The 26,421-nt window shown below is 39.3% G+C and overlaps 1 protein-coding gene across 3 annotated transcripts in view; it reads right to left on the bottom strand.

The window, feature by feature from the left end:
* MAGI3 (membrane associated guanylate kinase, WW and PDZ domain containing 3) overlaps positions 1-26,421 on the bottom strand; it is a 231,521-nt gene that overhangs the window by 42,614 nt on the left and 162,486 nt on the right. For all 3 annotated transcript variants that reach the window (XM_082685037.1, XM_082685036.1, XM_082685038.1), the window contains exons 4-8: positions 24,543-24,752; positions 19,443-19,617; positions 16,262-16,341; positions 5,008-5,065; positions 802-896 (exon numbers count right to left, since the gene is read on the bottom strand). In XM_082685037.1, the coding sequence (XP_082541163.1) occupies positions 802-896; positions 5,008-5,065; positions 16,262-16,341; positions 19,443-19,617; positions 24,543-24,752 (618 nt within the window). The remainder of the gene's footprint in view (positions 1-801; positions 897-5,007; positions 5,066-16,261; positions 16,342-19,442; positions 19,618-24,542; positions 24,753-26,421) is intronic.

Raw genomic sequence — 26,421 nt, forward strand, 5'->3', positions numbered from 1 at the left:
CCAGGCACATAGTAGGTGCTCAGAAATATTTGTTAAATAAAAATGCTTGCTAAATCAAATGCAAAACCTAAGGGACAGGACTATGTTTCTAAAGAGTAGTTGTAAGAAACAAGTGCCTCTTTTGTGGACAACAGAAGAGAAGTCTACTTGATTTGTACAGTATGACCGCACAGACAGAACGCCGGTTATTAGGACAGATAGAGGAGGGGGGAGAGATGAGGGGGGATGAGTGGAACGTAAGACATTCTCAGGCAGCTTTTTCAAAATACACGTGGCTAGGCTCATAAAAATGTTAGGATCTATGTATTTTAAAAATATTCCCCAAATGATACTGAATGACTGATGCCCTGCCATCCCACGCTGGGAATCAACGATACAGGCAAATACTATGATGGATTCATTCGTATAAGTTAATAAAGAATCCTGGATGGTCCCACACATCAGACCTAAGCATTAACTTGGGAGAAACACAGAATGGATTAGAGATCTCAGACTGTCCCGGCCTGAAACACTGGGAAACAATGCAGTCTTTGTACCACAACCTCAAGCCCATAACAAAACTATTCAATACCTTTTGCCAACTATTTCACACTTCCCATCTAAGCAACCTGGGAAAATCCCAGTGTTCTCAAAAAGTTTAGATGTTTTATTAAGATTATTCCTATCTTCACAGTGACAAAAATCAGATATTCTCTGTTGCACCTCAACTCTTCAACAATAAAAGGTTCCAGATTATTTTCATTAATTCAGCACATAAATTTCAAAGGCACTCTTAGAAGAAAAGACAGGAAAACACTCTACCTGGTTTTGAAGATCCAGTATCGGCCTGTCCTAACTGCTTTTTCCTCTTGGCTTCTTCCACTGGATTTTCAAACTGGGTTTTCTGGTTAAGGTGACTGTAAAAGTAGACAAACAAGAATTCCAGTTTAAAATGAAAGAGTTATGTTATTTTTAAGTAGGCTGTTAGACCATTTCATCCCCATAGGTGAAGAGGCAAACAAGTATCTCTAGACTGTGAAACTCAGAGAAGCTGAAAGATGGTAGCGGAAGGGCTTTTGGCAACGAAAGAAAGACCCATGGAAAATGCCTAAAAGTGAAAGCTGCTGAAGCATTCACTATAGCTTCTGCATCGAGGTGCCCAACAGAGCCAATAATAGTTTTCAAAGCTGTAGGAGACGCCCTCACATCTAATGCAACCAGAACAGTCGGTAATGGATCAGTTCACTTTCTAAAAGGCAGTTAAAGGTAGGAGGATTTTAATTCAAGTTTCTTTCAAATGAAGTAGCTGTGAAGATGCTTTTGGAAAAATTTGAGTACAGAAGCTTTCTTGAATTTTACTATTATTTTTCCAACTGACTGACCCACATCAATTTAGCGCTATAACTAAGAAAGAGATTTGCTTTTATCAATTTCTATCACAGAACAACTCTTCTACACTTAACTTTTTTCATAATTATATAATGATTAAAATAATGACGTAATCACAATAGAAATTTAGCTGGTATTTCTGGTTTGGGAATGTTCACAACTGCTTTGGAAAGCACACAAGTCTGTGAGGGAAAGCAGAACGGCCTGGGGACACCAAGGGTGAGCAAATGGCTAACAATGGTCAATGCGTGACGGGTAGTAACAGTACGTTTCGGGGGGAAGGTGGGCAGAGCACTGGTCAGTCTGGCAAACCAGTCAGTGGGATATTGGTTAAGAATGCAATTACTGCACACAAGTTATTTAAACAAGTTCCGATTCAGAAGCAATGGGAATCACAGTCTAGTACTTCCATGGTACAAATGTATTTCAGCCTAATGACAGCATTTTCCCGTAGAATCCACTTTAATGAGAAGTAACATTAGCAAATACCAACAATTAAATATCAAATCATGAGAATCTCAGATTATGACTGCCTTTAGATAGGGTGAATATTACAAAATTTGCCTACAAATGGTCCGACAAGTTGGATAATTACTTTGCCATCTGTGAACATTAATGGCGGTGATGGAGGAGGGTAGCAAGGACCCACCAGGGCAAGGTGTGCTGGTTTTCTCTATGTCATTTAGGCTTCTGGTGCATTATTAACTCTGCAACAGATGTAGTTGTTTCAGAGTTCTAAACATGGCAAGTTCCATTCGAAATTCTTTGGGTGTGATTTCGCGAACTCTCAAGTATGCTTCTGCTTCCTACCAAGGTGAGGCCCTTATCATTGAGTTAACTGATAAGCCCTGGGGCGGGGGGAATGGAGATCTTTGGTATTAAGTTAGGAACCAATTATTTATTAGGTACCGATATTTTACATGTTCTTGAAAGAAAAAAATAAAAACACCAGAAACTGACACTCAGCAAAGAATAAACCTGTTTAGCATAAATCCTGGCTCTCTTTAACGTCATCAGTTGGAATGACTCATTTTGCCACCTAGGCATTAAAACATAAAAAGTAGTAATTTGTATTTATACTCTATTGTACTGTGTGGGAGAGGAGAGTAGAAGTATGCAAGTGAGTAATCCCTTCCCTGAAAACTCTTTGACAAAAGACTGTAAGATTTTAGTGCAGGGAGTAATTGCATCTGTCACCTTAAACTACTTGGATTAAAATGCTACCCAAATAACAAAACAAAACATAAAAGTTAAAACACTCTCCTTTTCATTTAGTTACTTATACTCACAATATTGTTTAGATGTAAGAGATTTTGTTTTCCATATAACTAGCTATGGGAAGTAAGACAGGCGTACCTCACAGATTACAGAGAAAACTTGTTTAAACAAGGGTAGCAAAGAAGCATGACTAAATCAAGGGCATATAACTTGGAATGTCATCTGCATTAATATTTTGTGTATCATAGGTGGATTTCAAAAATTCATCTCCACAAACAAGACCCTTATTCTATCATGATGATTTTGAGATATGTGAGCAGAGGTATATTTTGACTTTGAAACCCAAGTGCGTCAAGACATTCAATGCAATACAGGAAGACCACATTTCTAAATACGTATGCATTCTTATAGAAGGCCTGCCATTAAATTTTTGGAACAATTCTTTTTTCAAAAATAAATTAATCCATTTCAGAATCTCATCCCCGAAAATAAATACTTGCAAAGAAAAAGTGCCATTGCAGTTGGTGTTACTACTACAAGGCTCTGCCAAAAGCAATCACTGTGCCATCTGGTTTGACAAAGTGAGAGCGCCAAAGAGTAGCCATTCAAGTAACAGCTTTTTATCTCCATCAGTAAACTCACTGCAGATTACTATGGTCGGGATTCAAAACCTGACTAATCTGGGAATCAAGCCACACTCTGTAGCTCAGCTGACTCCCTGCTAATGTGCATCTTGAGTACAGCCTGCTCTTTCTTAATCTAATAAATTACCCTCCTGCAAAATGAGCCTGTTCTGGGAACAATCAGACAAAATCATGTCGCCACTGCTGTTGCCTCTCATTCAGGCGATCTTACACACGCTCTGTGACAACTGGGAGTGGGTCACTTCAGGATTCACCCGAAAGTTGCTTCAATATGGTATCTTTGCTTAATGAGAATCAGATCGTTTAGCCCAAGATTTTGTAAGAGGCAAATGACTTTCACCTCTTGACCATGTATTCAAATTTACTTGGCACAGACAATAAGAGAGTGAGAATCATTATTGCAGAAATGTGCAGCAGTGTCAATGGTAATTAATAGTTTATTGAAGCCAAATTTAAATAGGCTAAACAGCTGGGGGGGGGGGACCCACAAAACCTTTCCAGTAGGCCTTCCAATAGTCCTTTGACTGAGAAACGGTTGTTTTATTTTAACTAAATATGCTTTAGAAAAAACCACCACAGTAAAAGAGCTGCTGTCTACTTTTCACATGACAATATCAACAAGATACTAAACACCACCATGAAACTAAGAAGGCACAGCCTTCCAAAGGAACCAAAGTGTTGACCCTGTGGATTTATATACTGAAGAGCCAAACTGAACTGTTCTTAGGGTACACGTTCGATTTTAAGAAATCATTCCAAAAATCTAGCCTCAGGGACTCCAAGAACAATCTACACATTCTCATAAAGACAAGGTGTACCCTTGAAATAAAGGTGACATTGTGTGCCAACTATACTTTGTTAAAGTAAAAAGACTAGGGTCAGGACAGGAATCAGAGATACTACAGGGATAAATACTAGGAAATGACATTTGTTTACACCAAGAAGTGATGAAAAATTAATAAGCAATCCTAGATCTAGAAGATTCCCATTTGGTTACTTTCTCAGGTAATGATATTTGGCCTTCACTACCTCGGCAGTAGGTTCAGACTCCTAGTTTCTGGGTACGTGGCAGCAACATTTCTGAGGCAGTTATCTGCCTGAGGTCAAAATTTTACCCATAGCATTTGGAAAGGAAGCAATCGCTCATCATAACAATGTCGCAATTGCATACATGAAAAGAGGGAAAGAAGAATCTGAGGACGCTGAGAACACCCTGACTTCTCTAACATAGGCAGGTGTTCTGTGCTCCGCTCCGACACACACTTAAGTTTAAATTTAACCGTAGCAGCTGTGTAAGAAACAACCTCTTCCCCCTGAAGTGTTTCTTGATTAACTCCCTGGAAGACAGAGCATTTCTAATCCAGTACTCCAAAACTTTGGATCATTACGGCTCACTGCCCTTACAGTGCTTTTGCCGCCTTCACGACCAAATAGCTGTGGGGCTGGAAGTGACCCTAACATTTCATCTAGTCCATGCCTCCATTTCACAGTCTTCTATATGCTACTTTCCTCTTCAGATGCCGTGGTTGTAATGGTAACACTCCCAGCTACTCATCAGCGTGGCCACGTCCCTCTTGCTCTGTTTACTTCAAAGCCAAGTTCTGGGGAGCCCAGAACCACTGAAGTAAATGCTCCTGTCCCTACTTCTAACTCCCCTCATGGAACGCCTCAGAAGCTGGGTTGCTGAGACATAAAGTGTTGTATTCGGGTGATCCCCTAAAGCTGTACAGCGAAGGGAAGACGTTTGGGAGAGTTTGAACTGAGGTAACAAACTTACTCGACGTAGTATGTCCCGTACTGTGGGTCTTCTATCTTCTCCCAGCCATAAGGAAGTTCTGGGGGGAAAAATAAGGGAGTAAAAAGCCAGATTCGAAACCAACAGAGAAGAATTCACTATGAGTGAATTTAAGTGTCTTTTAGTTCATGCCACTCATATTTGGGAGACCGGCCAAAAGCTGAGGATTTGCTTTCAAAAAACAAACAGGGCTTGGGTCTGACTGGCTTCTTCAGGAGCTAGCGAGTGTCTCAGCAGGTAATTAGGAGCCCAGAACAAAAGATGACCTTCAACTCAAACGTGTTTACCTGAATCAGAAGCCATAAAACGTTAATTATTTAAAAAATCGGCTGGTGTAGATCCTTCATTTAAACAGCTTGATAATGTCAGTGCAAGATACACTGGCCCTCTGGTTCAGTACAAGCAGCAGCTGCTTGTTCCGTTCTTCACCATTATACGTAAGACTTGTCAATTTTGTCTGTTATTCTGCCCCACTCTCCCCCTAAAAAAAAGTCCAGCCTTGGATTTTTTTCCTTTCAGATGAGCAATTGAGATTTCCTTTACATCTAAGAAAATACCCACTTTCCCTTGCATTAACTTGAACTTTTGAAGGAAAATGTGAAATAATGACCACAGTCCCTTTGTAGAATCTATATTTGTGTCTGGTAACAAAGAACTATCTTACATAGGATTTTTTTTTTTTAAGAATTTTATTTATTTACTTGACAGAGAGAGATCACAAGTAGGCAGAGAGGCAGGCAGAGAGAGAGGAAGGGAAGCAGGCCCCTGCTGAGCAGAGAGCCCGATGTGGGACTCGATCCCAGGACCCTGAGATTATGACCTGAGCCGAAGGCAGTGGCTTAACCCACTGAGCCACCCAGGCGCCCACATGGGATTGTTATATATTATTCATTCCAGGTAACTGACCAATGAAATAGACCTAGAAAAACTGACAGTAGGTGAATATCTGATAGCTTAAAAAAGAAAAAAAAATCTGGTCTCTACAAAAGAAACTGACCCTGTCAAGAAAGAACCCTCTTTTCTTTCCCACTGTTTTCCAAGTTAAGGCTTCTGAAGAATCATTTTATTAGTAAGACATGGATTCACTTGGCAGGAATGTTCCTAGCAGGTGGTTTTAGTGCTAACAATTTATACATAGGAGCCAAGCAAAAAGGAGTTGTTTTCTTTTTTTTAAAAAAAAAACCCACAGTTACACGCTATAATGATCCATACTTTTATGTTCAATTTCTTCTCAAGTGTTTTCCTGCTAGGATCACACACACACACACACACACACACACAATGTATACTAGACAACAAGTAGGCTTAGAATATATTCAAAGCTTTATTAATTTTCTCCCACTTAGTGTAGTTTTGATGCACTGACTTTCTAGGTAAAAATTTCACTGTAATGTAGCTGACAAGATATACGAACTGTTATGTGCTAATAAAGTTACTTCACATTCAGAATAAAGGCAGAGAATAAAAGACTAGCCCCTTGATGAAAGCTCTGAATCACCTTCACCCCTTTTTTCCATCATATTTCTCTGCCTCTCTCTCTATCTCTCTCTCTCTGTGTGTGTGTGTGTATGATTGGTGGTTTTGAAGCTTGGTGAGTTTTTGTGGTTTTCCTTTGAAGGACCGGGCTGAAATGTCTGAGGTAGAAAAGAAGGGAATAGTTGAAAATGGCTATGTGAAAACAGAATAAAACAGCTGAGAAGAACTGAGGCATTTTTCAGCTCACTTTGATCCTCCACAGCTGTGAAGCAAAGAATTGCCAATTAAGTAAGGATAATAATTTGTGACCAGGTAACTGTTATGGGGAGAAAAGTATTTGTTAGATTGCATGTGTAAAATATGTTCTTTAATAATACTACCAAAGCATTACCATTAAGCATCCTCCATGAAAGAGATTTTTTTCTTTAATAGGGAGTTTCTTGAAATACCTCGGGAACTGAGTGGTGCTGAGTGAGGCTGGGCCCTATTACGGCACCACAACTAGATTTATGCTTTGTTTTTAGAAAAGTCTAGAGAGCTGCAAGAACTGTAGAAACCATGTGATATCTAAAAAACTCACTAAAAAGAATGTATTAATACTTAAAAAGGATAAAAGATCAACATAAATATATTTCAGCATTAATCTAGAAGTTGATTCAGCATTTTAATTAGCAACTAACAGAAAAAGCACATCCTTTTTTAGGACAGTAAATAAAATGGTAATTTATTCTCTGGGTTACTTTTAGTTATGGCTTTAATTCCTCACCACTGAGAGCCTTAGCCAGTTTTCTGTAGGGCAGATTAATGCAGATAAAGAAGCGGTTATTATTTACCCATTCAAAATAAAGTTAATAAAAGTAACACTAAAACACTCAGCAGTTTTATACATTATCCAGTGGGTCAATTAATTCACTGGCTTCCTTCCCTTTTTTCCTCTCCCTCTCTTCCTCCTCTTTTCTTCTTCCTTAGGCAAAAATAATTAGAAACACAACACAGTTCTTGACCTCAAAAAGTTCACAGTCTAAGCAGAAAGGCAGAAAGATAAATTACATAATAAAGATAAACACCAGCTTTTGAGGGTGTGTGTGTGCTGAGGAATGACATCAATTGCCTGGTAAGCTATCAAGAAAGCCTTCTAGAAGAGGGTGATGTTTGAGCAGTCTTGGAGGAGGATTTGGAAATGGGGAGAAGGGGGCCATTCCGACAGGTCAAAGAGCGCTGAAGGGTTAAGAATGGGTGGGATTTTCAGTAATTACAAATAATTTGATAGGACTGGAGTGAAGGTTGTATGCAAGGTGCTTATCTCATAGGCAAGCACCAAATCACATTTCTTGAGTGCCACGTTAATGACTGTGATCTTTATCTAGGTGACAATGGAACTGATCGTGCTGGACAAAGACAAAATTAAATTTATATTTGAGAAGGATTATGGGCAGCAGTAACAGAGGATGGACTAGATGGCATGGAGAATAAAGACAGACAAATAAGAAAATGGGCAATAGTCTGGACAAGGAGTCTCAAAGGCTGGTACTAAGACAGTGGTAGACGGAAAGGTGCGGGAGAATGTTCACAGAAGGCAGAGTAACAGGACTCAGTGATGCCCATGAAGACTGGAGGAAGAAAAGAGAAGAGGAAGCCAAGACGATTCCCAGGTTACTGGCTCTTCTGGTGTGAAGCGGATACCTTATCAAATACTGACTGAATACCTACCATGAGAATAGCTGTGGGAATAGGAAAGTGGTATTCACTTGGATTTAGAGGCATTTAGGGGACAGATAAAATGTAAAAGGTCCCTGGTACTGTCCTTTGCACCACTGGACACTCAAGAGATGGCAAGCATTTAAGAGTCAGTACTGAGAGAACAAAATAAAGAGGATCCAGGGAGGAGACAGTTGAGGCTGGGACTGGCTGGGACTCAATGAGCTGGGGGGATGTGACGTCACTGTTGAAGGCAGACAGGGCGGGCATACAGGAGACTGAGCTCAGTCGGAAAGGTAACATGTTCGAGGGGCCTCTGGAACATCCTGGCAGAGATATCTCATAATCTCATGGAGACTGAAACTTGGTCCTCAAAAGAGAAATGTGGGAAGATAAGGATTTGAGAGACATTGTGTTTAAAAGCCACAGCATGGGGCGCCTGGATGGCTCAGTTGATTAAGCAACTGCCTTTGGCTCGGGTCGTGATTCCAGGATCCTGGGATCGAGCCCCACATCGGGCTCCCTGCTTGGTGGAGAGCCTGCTTCTCTTTCTCCCTCTGCCTGCTGCTCTGCTTATTTGTGCTATTTCTCTGTCAAATAAATAAATAAAATCTTAAAAAAAAAAAAAGCCAAAACAGGGGTGCCTGGGTGGCTCAATCAGTTAAGCACCTGCCTTCAGCTCAGGTCATGATATCCAGGTCCTGGGATTGGGCCCAGCACCTGGCTCCCTGAGTCTGTTTCTCCCTCTCCCTCTGCCCCTCCCTCACCCCTGCTCATGTGCTCGCTCTCTCAAATAAATAAAATCTTAAAAAAAAAAAAAAAAGTCACAGCAGTGGACAAAATTACCTGGATAAATTGTGAGCAGAACAGGTAGAGAATAGAACCGCAGGAATATTCACAATTTAAGGAGCAGATGGAGAAAGTTAAGAATAGTCGGGGGAAGGGTGTCAAAGACAGGGAAGGGGAGCATGATCAACACTAATAAACACTCTGCAAAGCTGTCAGAACCAAAGGGCTGAAAAGAGACCACCAAATCTGGGAATCAGGAGGCTACTGGTGACCTTAAGACAAGCACTTTCACTGAAAAGGTAGGCGGCGGAAGTCAGCATATTGTAATAGTGGGAAGGAAAGCAGGAGGTGGAGTCCTTAAGAAGAGATGACCTACCTTTTTTTTTTTTTCCGAAGCTTGGTTGTGGAAAAGACAGTTGAGAACTGTGAGGAGTAGGGCCAAGAGAACGTATTTATCTACTATTGAGATAAGAAAGACCTAACACCATATCTTTCTGGGCTGGAAGCCAAAGCATTCTCCCCAAAACCATTTCTGGCAGTATTAAGCAGCTGGCTGGTTCTACAGCCCATGAATTTATCTTTGTTTCCTCTTGCCCAGATAATATTTTTCTTATTTAAATATATGAATTGCAATTATTTTCTCATTGTGGAGTAGTCAGTTGATAAATCTTTTTTATCATTCCCTAAGCTCCACAATACCATCAACATTTAGTATTTTTTAGCCTTTAGTAAAAATGGAATCTTTCATCATAAAAGAGGTGATCTGGTATAAAATGGGTTCCTGATATTTTATTTTTAGGATAACTATTTAGCCAAAGCACTACCTATTTTAGTTGAATGAAGATAGATATGTACATCAATTAAACCACGAATACACCATCAAGATACAGTTGGGTTCTCGATATCAGAAGACTAGGAAGGAAAAGGGCAAGTTTTAGAAACTAAGGTTTTTCTAGAAGATCTTCAATGTTTAGCAGAATACAAGCAATAAACATCTTAAACTACAAAAACTTACATTTCAAATATCTTCATTATTATTATCCCTTATCGAGCTTCTACTCTGAAAGCACTGTGGGGAACACCAGTGTAAGTCAGATTTAGTGTAGAGGGAAATAGGGAATTATGGGGCCATTTCCACCATTCAAGGAGGAGACCAAGTGCACAGTAGAAGTGGTAACGTTGGCTGAGCGTCAAATAGGCTCAGGGGTCGCAACTGCAGGGTTCCCACAGTAAGTACAGGTGACCTGAGGAAGGTCTACCCAGCTGTGGGGATGGAAAGTAGCCCTTCTATCAAAAAGTTTTGAACATTCTTAGAATACTAAGTGCACCTGTGGTTGCTCTATCTTAAGAAAGATATAATGAGGATGACCATATAATGACTGCTCACTTTTGAGAGTAAAAGGAGACACTATTATTAATGATGCTGGGACAAAAGGTATAAGCTGGGTTAGTTCTGGGCCAACCAAGACATATTGTCACCTTCAATGTAAAGAGCATTAGGGGGACACATTCATCCAACTTTTCAAATTTCCACAGAGGGGAGAGAATGGGAGACACAGTTCCCTTTCTCTGAGCCCCTTTCCTTTTTTCTCCAAGGAAGAAAGTCTATCCTATCTGACTGGAGACTTTTAGACATGAACTCAGCTTGGCTCAGGGCTTGGCTCTTGAGTTCCCTCACTGTTGCCCGCATACAGTGCAGTCTGGTCTGATGTGCCAGGCCTGCCTTAGGGGAGGGGGCCTTAGCTGATCAGAGAGGCCAGAGAACCAGACTTCAGCACTCAGCTGAAGGCTGCTTTCTATGGCGGTAAAACACCAGTAAGCCTATGTAGGTGCAGAGCGAAAGCCATGTCTGCTCACCCGCTCCCATTCTAACCCATCCCTCTGCTTCCTGGGTCTTATTTCTCTATTGACTCCCAAAGATAGACGCACTATTCATGGCCTCTGCCCAGAGCTTCATAGAGATTAAAACATATTTTCAAGGAGGCTGAAATAATCTGGGGGACAGAGTGGCTTCTTCCCTTCCCCCTTTTCCTTCTCCCCTCCTTCCAAACATTTAAGCCTCTACTGAAGGGAGAGGTAGATAAGGAAGACAAAATCATCACTCTTACAGAGTATATGCATCTAGTTACTCTGTAATGTGACACATGCTCCAGTAGAAATATATCCTGTGCTACTGTTGAGCACAGAGAAGAGAACACCTAATTCTGATCCGCAGAGAACGACAGAGGAGGCGACAAAGAAATTAGACTCTAGCTAGAACTGAGCTTAGGAAGAGAAGTAGGTCTGAGTCAGGCGGACACAGGGAGTGAGGCTTGTTCCTGGCTAAAAAGATGGGTACGTGGCAGAGGCAAAGACAAAAATGTGTCATATTTGTGACATGAAAATACTTGGGAGAAAAGAAAGAAAATACTTCAAAAAAGAAATATAGAATATAATTCAACTGTAAACTAGACTTTATTCTGTGACTGTAGGGAGCCATTATAGGTATTTGAACAAGGGAGAAGTGTAAGACAGTTATATTCCAGAGAGTCACAGCCAATGTGGCCAAAGGTTTTTGATCATGTAGCCTTATCAGCAAAACACTTAACATGTGCTTCAAGATGTATATGGTTATCCATAAATAATGTGTCCCACACTACTACTATGTACATAATAAAGCACACACCAAACAAACAAAAAAAGAGATAAAGATGAAATGAATGATTATCATGGTTTTACCTCAATGTGCTTTTAAAAAGCTAACATGAGGTATAGGAAGTACCAGCTCTGCTGTTTACTTACTGTTCGTTTGGGCTTGCATATTTGTATTATCTTCAACAGGCGGTATCTTTGCAGAAATCCTTTTAAGCCACATTTCAGTTGTGTGGGAATTAAAAACTAAATAACAAGGTCTATATATCCTCTTAACTGGGCACAAGTAAACTGTAAAACCTTACTGACTGCCCTTGACAAATGTAATAGTGCTATGTCCATTTTCCCCCCAAGACACGCAGGGTACTGTGCACGATCATCTGACATACAGAATGAGAAAGAGCGCGTTGTCAATCTGTATGTAAAATAGGAGAGAAACTTAGTTTTTTTTGCCCCAGTAGAATCATTATGAAATTATGAAAAATAAGTTCTAACTGTATAGGGAATAGAGCAAGAGGAGAGGAAGAAGCAGATGTGCCTCTGATCATCTGGCCCAGGGGACTGTGAGCATGACAGAAAGAGAGACGGGGTGACTCTGGGAGAAAGATGTCACTTAGTTTTAAATATGTGTATTAGAAGTGCTACTAGGGCACTTTTTTTTTTTTTTTTTTTAAAGTCTCTACATGTTTTTGGTTACGGAGATAAAGTTGATACAAATGATGTTTTAAAATTAAAACAAAGATAAATTAAAAAATTTAAAAGTCTCAAATGCAGTAGGAAATACAAAAATAGAATTCAAAAGAGGACCATACTAGAGATTCAAAAAGGAGGCCAGCTAGAGTAGATTAATAGTTAGAGCTCGGACAATAAACACATCCTACCACGGAAACAGGAAAAGGCAAGAGAGGCGAACGGAACAATCAGCGCGCAGGAAAGGGCATGAAGAGCGGCAACAGAGAGGTACCTGAGAAGACGAACACCACACTCACCCACTTCAGAAAATCAAATTCTCTGGTATTATCTATTCAAGTTGACCCTTATAGTGGCCGATTTCACCATATGGAACTTTCTGATGAAAGCCGTATAGAAAAGGTGGTATGTTATAAACATCCAGCAAAATACAGAGATCTTATGAGCTCGCTCAGTTTAAAAAAAAATGAGTTTTGACAATTGCATGTGCCTTCCTAACCACCATTCTAAACAAGGTGGAGGACATAGTCATCATTCCAGAGAATTATTTCAATTCACCAACCTCCCCATTCCCTGCCTCATTTTCCAACTTCTATCAGCATAGATGGAGTCTGCCTGTTCTCAGACTTTAATGCGTAAGTGAATATCCATTCTTTTCTGTCTGGCTTCTTCTATTCAGCAAGTTTCTGAGATGGTTATCAACATCTGTTATCTGTTATCAACAGTTTTTTCTTCTTCCTGAGTAGTATTTCATTGTATGAATATACCAAAAATTGTTTATCCATTCTTCCGCTGATGGGTATTTGGAATGTCTCCAGGTTTGAGTGATGGATATGGCTGCCGTGATCAGGTAGAATCTTTTGGGGAACATGGGCTTTCATTTTTCTTGAGACAATGCCTCATGGGCACTGTCCAAAGTACTTCACAATGTTCACATGATTTTACCTCCCCACCTACGAGTAAAAGTTCCCAGATGCTCTACGATTTCCCTATGATCCTTGAATCTAGCCTTTCCAGGGAGTGTGAATGGCCTCTCACTGTAGTGATGGCTAATGATGATGAGAACCTTTTCAGGTCCTTCCTATTCTGCTGTTTTCTTTGGTGAAGTGTCCAAGTTCTTTGGCCATTTTGAAAAACCCCCTTATTGAGGTATATTTTGCATATTATAAAATTAATCTGTTTTAAAAAAACGTGTTCAATTCAAGGAGTTTTTATAATTTACCGAGTTGTGCAACCATCACCACAATCCAGTTTTGGAACATTTCTATCACCCCAGTAAGCTCCCTCACGCCATTTAATCTCTGTTCCCATCCTCACCACTGGGCAACCACTACTGCTCTTTCTGTCTCTATAGATCTGCCTATTCCAGACACTTCACATAGATGGAATCCTATAGTAGTTGTTCTTTTGGGTCTAGTGTCTGTCATTTGGCATAACACACTGAGATTTGCTCATTTTGTTATATGTAAACTATTTCATTCCTTTTTATTGCTGAATACTATTCCACTGGATGATTTTATTTATCCATTTATTATTTGGTGGCCATGTGAACTGTTTCCACTTTGGGGTTGTTATGAATAGTGATACTATGAATATTTACAGGCAAGTCTTTGTATGGAGATGTTTTCATTCCTCCTGAGTAGATGACTAAGACTGGAATTGTTAGGTGATGTGGTAAATTTGTATTTAACCCTTAAGAAACTGTCAAACTGCTTTTCAAAGCAGCTGTACCATCTTATATTCTGCCCAGCACTGCACCAGGGGTACCATATCTTCCTGTCCTCACCAACATTTGTTATTATCTGTCTTTTCTGATTATAGTTACTCTAGTGGATATAAAGCGGCATCTCTCTGTGGTTTTAATTTGCATTTCCTCAATGACTAATGATGTTAAGTTTCTATACTAGTGGTTTTTGGGCATGTGTAGATCTTCCTTAGTGAAATGTCTATTTAAAAATTTTGCCCATTTAAAAATTTGGTTGTTTGCCTTATTAATGAGTTATAACCATTCTTTACAGATTCAGGATATAATTCGTTTGTCAGATACATATCGCAGAGCCTACAACTCTGTCCATCCATTTTCTTAATGGTGTCTTTTGATGAATAAAAATTTTAAATTTTTATTAAGTCCAATTTATCAAGTTTTTCTTTCATGGTTCATACTTTTTGTGGCCTAAGACATCTTTGCTAATCCTGCAATTAGGAAGTTATTCTCCTAAATTTTCCTCTAAAAGATTTAGGGTTCTTGCTTTTATCGTTAGGTCTTTGAGCCATTTGAAATTAATTTCTGTGTATGGAGTGAGGTATAGTTGAAGTTCATTTTTCCTTACGAATATCCACCCCGTTCTGCCAGCACCATTTGTTAAAGATCCTCCTCTTCTCACTGAATTGGTTTGGCACCTGGGCTATAGATTAAGTGACCACATATGTGTGCATCTATTTCTGGATTCTCTGTTCTGTTCCAGTGATCTACTTGTCTACCCTTATGTCAATGCCACACTGTCTTGGTTATTGAGCTTTATAGTAACTCTTCAAATCTGGCTGCCTCTGTCCTTTACCTCTGTCCTTTTAAGGACAGTTATCTGGAAAATTGGAGCTATATATATTTTAGAATTGGCTTGTCAATTTCTGCAAGACAGACTCAGAGGATTTAGATTGGGATTGCACTGAATCTAGATAACAGTTTGAGGAAAATGAACATCATTAACAGTACTGTGTCATTCAATCTGTGAACACAGTGTATCTCCTCAATTATTTCAAATCTTCATTAATTTCTTTCAGGGATATTTTGTAGTTTTCAGTGTGTCTTTTGCATCTTTCAGTAGATTTCCGCCAAGGTATCTCATTTTTTAAAATATCATGGCAAGCAATTTTAAAATAATTCCATTTTCCAACTGGCTATTCCTAGAAAAAATCTTAATATTGCAATCAGGTAGAACACAATGTATAAATTGTTTAATTTTTTTTAATAGATTGGAGTTCAGTCTATAGGAGGCCTATCTGAAACTCATTCTCAGGCATTCATTTTTTAACCAAGGTAAATAATTTCTGATCAGTGATACAAAATGAATTCAAATTTTATTCACCTTCACTCTATATTCAAGAAGATGTAGCAAACAACTTTGGTTGGGGTAAAGTCTGTATTTATGTGTAAGACTATACTATTAAAAATGGTATAATTAAAAATGGTATAATACATAAGACAGACAAGCATTACTACCTAAGAATCCTTAGAGAAATTTTTCTACTAAACAGTAAAAACTGTGTGTGGGTAGGGATAGGAGGGTGGGGTATATTGGAGGCTTTCACTGAATTTCTACTGATGCTCTAAATGAAAGCTTAGCCATAAATACTAACACACCTATCCTAGTGATACTAAATTAAATATATTTTTGAAGATTCAATAGCCATGATGAGGCTACCCTGTGGGTAAGAATGTATCTAATTTATTAAAATATTGATTTAGAAACTGAAAACTTTGTCTTTAAAACAAATGTGCAAAAGGGCAATTTACTTTTATTAAGACTCTTAACAAGAATTCTCAGAGAGAAATAAAGTCTTTCATAAAATTAGATGCAATGGGGGCGCCTAAGTGGCTCAGTGGGTAGAGCCTCTCTGCCTTTGGCTCAGTCATGATCTCAGGGTCCTGGGATCCAGCCCTGCACGGGCCTCTCTGCTCAGCAGGGAGCCTGCTTCCCTCCCCACCCCCTGCCTCTCTGCCTACTTGTGATCTCTCTCTCTATGTCAAATAAATAAAAAAATGAAATCTTTAAAAAAAATTAGATGCAATGACATAATTATCAGAGTCAGTTGAGTATGATACCCACCTGCTGCTTATGGGCTTAGGCACATTATGGTTTGTTTAGGTTTTATGAAAACTCACTGTCTAAGCAAGAAGAATAAGAAGGGATTAAGTGAGTAAGTACAGTATAAAAGATTTCTGAAGCTCTACCTCCGTCTTCACAGTCTTCAGGGGCTTTGGCTTTCTTACAAAGACGAGGATCCAACCAGGTGGTTGTCTTGGTATTGTGGCTGCAGAATAAAGATTTCAGTTAGAAACGGTCAAATAAAGAGGGAGGAAAGTATTTCAAAAGCAAAGATTAAGAGTGACTGAAAGGTATATGATGTTTGCACATTTCTCTCCTACAGGCTGTTTGTACACCTCTGATTCAATAACTCTATTGTTCTCAATCTGCTCCTTCAAAACTGCCAGAGAGGGAAGGCAATGCTAGAGACACTAATCTGAGGGGGAAGACTCTAAAGAAGAGGTAAAATGCCAAGAACAGAATAACAGACACTGGTTTAAGCAGTCAAAAATATTTCAAAGGGTGGGCATATAGCCCCATACTGTGCATTATCCGGTTGAAAAAGCTACCTTGAAGACCTTGTTTGGTTGCTGGCTGAATTCCTTCCTCCCTCCCTTCAAAAAACCTTCTATTTCTTGAGTACCTGTGCCGCCTGGAACTGTGCTGACGGCTGGCGATACAGTGCAAGACGGACTGATTCCCCTGCCTTCTAAAGGGTTCTTTAAAAAGCATAAAATAAAAAGTCTTCAAGTATCTCTTTCGGCAACATGGAAGTAAAAGTCATCGGTACAGTTAAAGTCTACTCTACAAACTATGAATCACATGCTGGACAGAAAAAAGGCAGCAGCTCCAAAAGACCCCTCGCCCTGCCTCTCACACACACTCCTTCTTATGAAGCAGGCCGCACGTGCTTTCAAGGAGCACTGCACCAGGCAGCAGATACCAAGGCTAAAACAAAGCCATCACACTGCTGAGCAGACAGCGGTACGGTACGAACATCTGAAACACGAAGATATTAAAGAAAGAAAACACCATGAAGGAAAATACACCGAAGAAATGATACGTAAATTAAAGTTATTATCATAGTAGTGTGAGAATAACAGTGTGAACAAACTATCATTCATCGGTGTTTTTAACCATGAGATAAACTCCTTAATCTTTATATTAATTACTCTTAGGAAATTAAGCCAATGGTTTCAGGGAATTAATCGTACCTTCTCTGACTTTTCTAACTCCTGAGCTACTCTGGGCCATGCAACCCCTTTCTTACACATTGCCGGGTATGATACTAGCTGGTAGATTGTGGTAGAAACACATTTGTATGCTGAATAATGGATAATCCAAATAGGAGAAACTGGGATTGTTTCTAGAAAGTATGTGTTATCCATTCTGTCAAAGAGATAATTTCTCCACACTCAAGCCAGTTAAATCGATTTTAGCAACATGAAAAGGATCAGAGCTCCAGAGAGGCTTAGCAGCATGTAGACTGTTAGAAAAAAAAAAAAAAAATTATGTATGTATCTTGCTGAACCAAATTCAAAATTGCTACTTGAGAAAAGCTTAACTTTGGTTCCAATGCTCCAAAATTTTTATTGCTAAACTAGCAGATGTAGGCAATCTACTAGGATTTTACCCAATATTTCCCAAGGTAAAGAAATGTCCATCAGGGCTAGACCCAAAACATGATAGCTAAAGGCTACAGACCGATTTTCTTACAGAGGCGTGATTTAACAGCAGTAGTAACGCAGATCAAATACTTCAGCTACAGCAGCAAATACTAGTCAGCTATATTGTGGTTACAAACCCCTTATCAGATACAGGTTTGCAAATATTTGCTCCTATTCTGCCGGTTGTTTCCCCACTCACTGACTGCTTCCCTTTGCCGCACAGTTTTTAAGTTTGATCAAGTCCCTTTTGTCTATTTTTGTTTTTGTTGCCTCTAGTTTGTGTGTCATATCCAAGAAGTCCTTGCCAAATTCAATGCCATGAAATTTGTCCCTGTGTCTTCCTTTAGGAGTTTTAGGATTTCAGGTCTTATATCTAGGTCTTTCGTGCATTTTAACAATGTTCAACTATAAATGCATTTCTTTTGTAAATTCTATCCCCTCTCTATAATTTACTAACTTATCCCCATTTACAGTATAAAGTACTGTCAGGTTCAATGTCTCATACTTTGTTTCTAAAGATACTCTAGGCACTTCTAATAACTCCATCTTACTTGGGGATTTAGTGCTAAAATCAGAACGAAAGTCAAAAGTCTAAGTTCTCCTTGAACAACCCCTTAAATTGTACATAGAGAAAAGTATACCTGATTTTGTCTGTTTTGCATAGTCCTTGTCACTAATGTTTATGCACGTGTATAATATAATCAATTATGTAGCATGTATGGTAAAAAGAATACAATGCACACAAAATCTACGTCTTTTAAATACTATAATTCCACTTGGTAAAAGCAAGAGGCTCAGTCTATGGGAAGGATGTGGAACTTGGGACCAAATGAGGAAACAGATTCAAGTCTCCCACCCCTAATTCATGTTTAAGTATATGTTCCTTGACTGTAGAGTCCGGCCCTTAATATTGTAATTGTTATTTACCTTATATTCTATAACTTCACTACATTCACATTCTGCCTATGTACAAATTATTTTAAAGATGAGAATTATAGTTGCATAAAAATATAAAAATGCTTCATAATGAAACTTCCAAAAAAATTACTGGCATATTATTCTTCTCTGGTGCAAACCGTATAAAATTTTAGGTTGATCAAATACATGTGGTATTCTATAGCTTCATAATATATTTATATTTACATTACTACTGCTTTCTCATAAATTAGGGTTTGTCAGTTTATATGGTACCAATGAGTCTGAGGATCAGTGATATTTCCTTCCCATATTATTCAACTATATTGTCTGAATATATCTAGAACAGAAAATATTCAGCTCAGATAATAAATATGCTCTCCCTCCACAGGGTGGTAATTCTTGAAATGCTCAGCAAATTGGACCACCTATCAAAAGTTTAAAAAAACAGCAAGCCAAAATACCCTCCATGCCTACAGGTTTCATTATTAGCGATAAACCTGCTATTAATCCTCCTGCTTTTATAAAACCATAAGTCAAATACAGGATTCCTTTATCCAAGTCAAATAAAAATGAAATATCATCCAGGGAAGTCATCAGATTAAAGAATCAACAGTTAATTGCATGAAAAATCTTTTTAAAGAAAGACAAAAGAAACTGAAGCCGTGTGAATGAGGATAAAGCAATGGGAAGACCGGCCCCACAGCGACAGGGCATGTTCAAGGAGATACAGACATCTGCTTACTCAATAAAGTAGACCATCCCTGTGTCGGTGTAGGCCATCTCCCAGTTTTTGGGCAGTGGTTCCAGATTCTCATCTCTCATCATATAGTTTCTGAAGTCCATGGAGCTGTTTGTTTGGTTATAACTCGGGACAGTCTTCATCCAATCAGATGACTCAGAATGCCTCTCTCTGCTTTCTGCCATTGAACACAGAGCAGTGAACAAAGTAGGTAAAGTTACACTCGCTTCCAACAGCTCTCTTCATTTCCAACAAAATGCCAAACTTTTAATGCAAATTTCCTTGTGTATTATTTCACATTCTGCTATCATTTTTTGAGGTAACAAACAGACGTATCGAATTTTTTTCATCTGCTAAGTGATACCAACCCAGTAGAGCACCTCTGACGCCAGCCTGGGAAAGCAGCGAAAGCCGCACTAGAATCAATTGGGAATATTGGGAATACATGTGAGTTAGTGTGCGACCCACAGAAATGTCTGCAGGGGGGCTTAGGGGGCCCTTTCATGGACCAGGCTATACTTGAAGCACTTTATTTATATGAACTCATGGTCCTCACAGCAGCCCTATGATGATTTACTATACACGTGTGTTTTAGATTGTAGATGAAGAAACTAAGGTACAGTGGGGTTAACTTAGTCAGGGTCACACAGCTGCTAATAACAAAGTCAGTATTCAAATATAGGTGATCTACGCTCTGAACGGCTATACAAACCTCTCTCACACACATTTAGCACAGGCCTTTAGAATAATACTAGTTTTTAAAAAAAATTACACTCACTAGACTTTCTGTTGTTAAGTATAATTCTCTGTTGGTGATAGCACAATCCTTTGAGAGTCCCAGCGCCCATAAGGTAGGTGAGAATACTAAAATATGGTTACTGTCTAGGGAATTCACAATTCATGAGCTTCAAACTTACAACTCCAAGCTGTGGGTAATCAGAATCTTAGGAGAGGACTTAGATGTCATTACATATAGTACTTCTGCTCCCACTGTCCTTTATTCAAACAAGTCCTATAATCCACTATTACTGCTATTTATTACCCTTCACCATTCCTCACCCCTCATCTGCGCCCTTGCCATGTCCTCATCGCCCTACTTAGGCAATTTAAGTTCCATGATCAGCCACGATCGTCGCTCCCTTGCAAACGCTACAAATTTCTCTGCCTCAAACTTACTTTAGCATATGTGCCCAGCTGAAGCCTAACTCTGCTTAACTCTTTCCACCTGCTCTATGTTGGCACCTGCAGCTGGACCCAGGTTACAATAACTCGTCCACTTTTAGTTTGTGATCATTAACCTCAAGAGAGCATATAATGGTGTACGATAATCACAGGAAATTCCTCTAGTCCGTTCACTCTGACACTCTCCTGGATAACTGTTTCATACTCTTCTTCTTAAATCTACCATCACTTCCCCCTCATCCCTAATCTCATCGGATGACCCTGTTTCATCCACAAAGTGAAATCCAAACATCAATTCTCAGTAGCCATCTTATCTGACCTATAGATGGCATCTGACATAGTTGATCATTCTCTTCCCCTAGCTTCTAGGCCCCTCTACCCTCCTGGTGCCTTCTCAGTCTGCCTGAGCTCCATACCATAGAGGTTCAGGGTTCAGTCTTTGGACCTTTCCTCTTCTCTTCCTAGAGTTACTCTTTTGGTGATCTCAGTCAGTTTCACTGCTCTACATGCTGTATTGCTGATGATGTCTCAACAGGCATCTTCAGACCAGACTAAGACTTTAGATCCAACTTCAAATAGGACATTTGCATTTGGATGTCTAACAAGCACCTCAAGTTTAAAATATCCCAACTGAAGCTCCTACTACACTTTTCCAACCCAAACGGACTCCTCTTACTATCTACCTCATCTCGGGGTGCCTGGGTGGCTCAGTGGGTTGAGCCTCTGCCTTCGGCTCAGGTCATGACCTCAGGGTCCTGGGATAGAGCCCCACATCAGACTCTCCATTCAGCAGGGAGCCTGCTTCCCCCTCCCTCTCTGACTGCCTCTTGGCCTACTTGTGATCTCTGTCTGTCAAATAAATAAATAAAATCTTTAAAAAGACAACGACGACGATGACGACAACAATCTACCTCACCTCTAAGTCCAGAGTGCTAACCATTACACAATGGGGCCTCTACCTCATCTCAATAAAGGCAACTCCATTCTTCTGGATACTCAAGTTAAAAACCTTGAAGTGATCTTTGACCCTGTGCTCTCAGACCTCAAATCCAGTCTCAGCAAATGTTACTGGCTCAGGCCACTTCCCTGTCACTCTTTCATCTGGTCCAAACCACTATCTCTCGTGTAAATTACTGCAATAACCTCTTACCTCGTATCGCTGTTTATGCCTGCCGTCCTACTGCCTGTTTTCAATTCAGTAACCAGAACGAGCCTCTTAAAATCTGTTTTATCGTGGTACTCTTCTACTCAAAACCCCGTCAAGCTTTCTCATCTCAGAATAAAAAGCAGAATTCTTTTTTTAAAAAGCAAAATTCTTCCGACGACGTATAAAATCCTACATAATATGCATTTCCACACGCCCCCAATCACCATCCGACTGATCTCATTGCTCGTTGTTCTATTTCATTCCATCCCTCTGCTCCAACCTCATATAATGCATTGTCCACATTGAATCCAACTACATTGGTTTCCTTGCCTTTGTCTGAATATTCCAGGCATGCTCCCACCTCAAGGCAGTTGTACTTAAAATTCCCTCTGGCTGGAATGTTCTCCTGCCAGATATTTTGAGTTTATACCATCACTTCTTTCAAAATCCTCTTCTCAGTGAGATCTTTCCTGCTATTCTACCTAAAATCACAAACTTTGGCCACCACCACTTTTTATCCTTCTCCTCCTCTGCTTTTTCTCGTTAGCACTCTCTAATATGCCATATGTCATTGACTCATGTTGGATAATTCTTTCTCTCCCACTAGAAGGCAAAGTTCATGAAGACAGGAGTTTTTGTCTGTTTTGTTCAGTGCTTTATTCCTAGCTGTTAGAAAAATGCCTACCACTTAGTGGCCTGGCAGGTGCTCAATAACTATTTGTTGAATGCATAGCTAGAATAAAACACACGATTCATTCTCCAGGTGGAAAAAAGTGACAGAAATTAAAAGGCACCCAATCTGTAAATCAGTCTGGAAGGGAGTCACAATCTTGGGACAGAAGTATGTTGGAGGAAAACAAATGCAACTATATGATCTCTCATACTTGTCTGAACACAGTTGAGTGAGATGACTGTGTGAGAGAGTTTGCTTAATAGCCAATGACTTGAAAATACTGTTTATGTAACAAGCAACACTTGGAAAAAAGTTTTAGCATTATTGTATAACATACGTCTTCCTATTTGGGCATATTAGCATTCTCACATGAATTCTTCAGCAAGATATAAAATAATACACATACTGGTGTATACAAATTATTCTTCAACTATCCCCTCACCCCTTCCATCACCAACAATTTTCTGATTTTTCAAGGCAGGAATTCTAGTCCTCAAAAGCAACACACAAAGCACATTTCCACAACTTTCAGTAAGTTAACAACTAGAGTTCTTACTTATTCAGAAAAGACCAAGGGCTTTTAGTCCTGAGTTTTTGTTTTTGTTTTTTTCGTTAAATAGTGTGGATATTTTCTCTTACAAAGAAATATATAATCCAGCAGAAGTGCCCACACACAATACAAACTGCCTCCCACTCTTGGATACTTGCCCTTTAAATATCACCAGCAAAAGTTAGTAACCTCTGGTTTAACCACGGGTTTACAAGACAAACACAAAGCTATGCAGATCACAGAGAGGATTCCTTCCGAAGAAACTGCAGTGGTCACTGAGAAGCTCTGCATTAGGAAGTAAAAAGAGAACACCCGCCCCCGCCCTGCCCCAAATGAGAATATGTAAATTCCCACCTTGGGACAGATTTATGGTCTCTAATCCCAGTCTTAAACATTTAAAAATGTTAACAGATTTCATTCACTTGGTGGGAGAACAAAGCTGATATCAACCTCAAATGGCTGTACTGTGTGATGATTTCCCTTAACTAAACATTGGTAAAGAATTAGACTGAATTCACCTAAACCTTTTCAGGCCTCTTTTCAGTCTCTACACCCAAGTATACTGCGGTAATTAATTTAACATCAAACATATTATGTGGCGTAGCTATGTGAGATGTTAGGACTGTAAGACAGGACTCACACTCCACAGCACGACACAAATGGACATATTAAGACGGTAAATTTTAGTAGCTGATGAAAGAAAACACCGATGCTTTGGGGAAATAATATGGTAATGGGTTCTGCAAATTTGGGGACGTTATCAAATTCATCCATTTATTGGGTATCAAGGAAATATTTTTCTTTGTTCCTACTTTGTGCCAGGCACTGTTTACGGTGTGAGGATTAGAGCAATGAACAAAACAAGCAAAACTTCCAGCCCTTGTGAAGCTCATCTTGTAGCGTTTTGAATAAACATATTATAATAAACAGCCCAGAATTAGTTCTGCTGAGTTTCTGTAGCTTCCTACTTATAAGCTCAATTAGAAGGGTAAGAGTCTTCCAAGCAACCACTGCATTTTTTAAGGGGTACTTGAAGGAAGATTCTTCACCACTAAATTTCTGTTGGTTTTGCATTTAGTGAAAAATAAGAGAGGACTGGAAAAAGAATTTTTTTTTTTTTAGTGGTTCAGAATTTAAACTCAACATAGCGCTAACACATCTTCCAGATAATTTTTACTGGCATGTTTTTAGTTGAAGCCTGTATCTTAAAACTGTATTTTGTTCATACCCTGTAAAGTACGATGTAGACCAACCAGATTCTCATCTCCCAGAACCTCAGATCTTTCAAGCAGTGGGATCATGGCAGGTTACGTTATTTCTAATGATAGCTTATCACGGACTGATCACAACTGCCACTTGGTGCAACCTCACCTCAGCTTGTAAGACGGTTGACAGAGACACACTTCATTCCACACACAACCTTTTACAAATAATTAGAATCACATAACTTGCTCTACGCATGTTTTGGGAGAGATTCTACTGCTTCCAGGTCCGTGTCGTGTTCAAGTCAACCTGGAAGATCAATGAGAAGTTGTTCTACTATTTACAAACCTGCAGTTCCACTGCCATTGACAGCATCCTTGTCCTCGTCCTCTTCCTCTTCAGGTAGAGAGCTGTCCATTCTTTCCATCTTGCTGACAGATGTAGTTCGTTTTCTTTGGGATTCTGTGTCAAACTCATTATCGAAGAGGACCTGATCAACGGGATCTGGCTGGAAAGGGCTGGGTTCTGCTGGAGGCTTGGGAGTTCCATAGAAGTTTCCTGAAATGGACAAAATAGGCAGCTGAAAGGACTGATGTTGAACTGAGAGGCAGAACAAAACGATCCCATGTCTCTGCCCTGCTGTTTCATACCAAGGTTTCTGAATGGCCAAAAGGAAACCCAAACACTTCTTCCTGGGAGTGGAGGAGGGAGAAAACAGAAGAACTAATTTCTCAAATGTCCTTCACCATGTACATTCTAACGCTAACTTCTTAATACTATTTGTACTAAGGATAGGAACTTGACTTTATATACACAGATTATTTATTCCTACAGGGCTTGATTTGCATGGGCTCTAAATTAGGGCCTGATTTGTGAATTTAAATGCATCAATGCTCTCATGTAAGACTAACTGGCATAAGAAGTGGGAGTAAAAGAAGAGAAAACGAACTCAAGTAATTTCATTCTGATGTGTAACATAATGAACTATTTTGGTAAAATGAGGAAATATGTGGGTAAAGGATAAAGCTAAGAACCAGTGTGTGCTGAAATGTAGGCTGTTTATATAAAAGTAATTTTTAGGTTCTTTGAGCATTCTAATTATTTTATTTGACAATTTATTGAACAAATAGAGACATTATTAGCATAATTCAATATTGGCTTACTCTCAGGAAAGCAAGAAATACTTTAATATTCTAAGTTTTGAAGATCAGGAATTTTCGCAGTAAAAATAAATGTTCCAGAGTAGGATGAAAACAACTGAGTATCTTAATTCGTCATGCAGTTCCCAGTAGGGAGCCAAATACAATGGAAAACCACTTGAAAGTTCCAGCTACATTAACAATCTGTGGCTCCTGCTAGTTTCTACCTTTTATCAGCCACTATGCTAATGCTATCGAAAGATATAGTTAGGGAATAAAATATTCACACTCTTCTTTCATTTATTTATTTTTAAAATCACACCTTCTAATCAAATTCTTGGACTCCTAAAGCGGCAGTTAAGATGCTCATCACATAAAATAAATTAATGGGGTATATAATGAATTATTTGTCTCTGATGAAAAAAAGCATAGGTTGTTCACCACCATACAGAGGCAAATCTACAAATCAATTTACCTTGAGCCATGTGTGCCTTGTGGGAAAAGCATTAAGATAAATTCTTTGGACATCTGACTTTGTTTGTGTGGTGATTGTCATTAAAATATTCAAGACAAAACAATGAAATCAAACCAAAAAATTTTTCGGCTACATCTTGTCTCTCTCCCCACTCAAGTAATCCACTGCTCCCAAGTCCACATTTGAAATGGAGTTACCCGTCAGGCAGATGGATGCAAAGATTTGTATTAAAACAGACTCAGAGGGTCTCTGCAAACTTTCTAGCCCAGAGTAAAACAAGGACCCAGTAAAGAGGCCAGCTCATACTTCTCTGGGATGGAGGATCCAGAAATATTCCAAAGAGAGGTCTGGTTGGGGAACAGGATGCTCCAGGATCTCAATTTTTCCTGCACTGTGTCCAACGATCATGCTACCCACGAATCTGGACATTCCATGATAAAAATCAAAAATCCTCCTTCCCTAAGGATGGTAGTTTTAGTAGCAACATTAGACACATTTTTATTGTGTAGTCTTAGTAATTATTATCTCACTCTAGGAAGTTTACCTGTTTTCTAGGGTGAAATCAGACAAATTAAGGATATTTTGATTGCCACCATGATCATTAAGATTTTAG

This window comes from Mustela nivalis, assembly GCF_964662115.1.
Source record: "Mustela nivalis genome assembly, chromosome: 10".
Classification (NCBI taxonomy): domain Eukaryota; kingdom Metazoa; phylum Chordata; class Mammalia; order Carnivora; family Mustelidae; genus Mustela; species Mustela nivalis.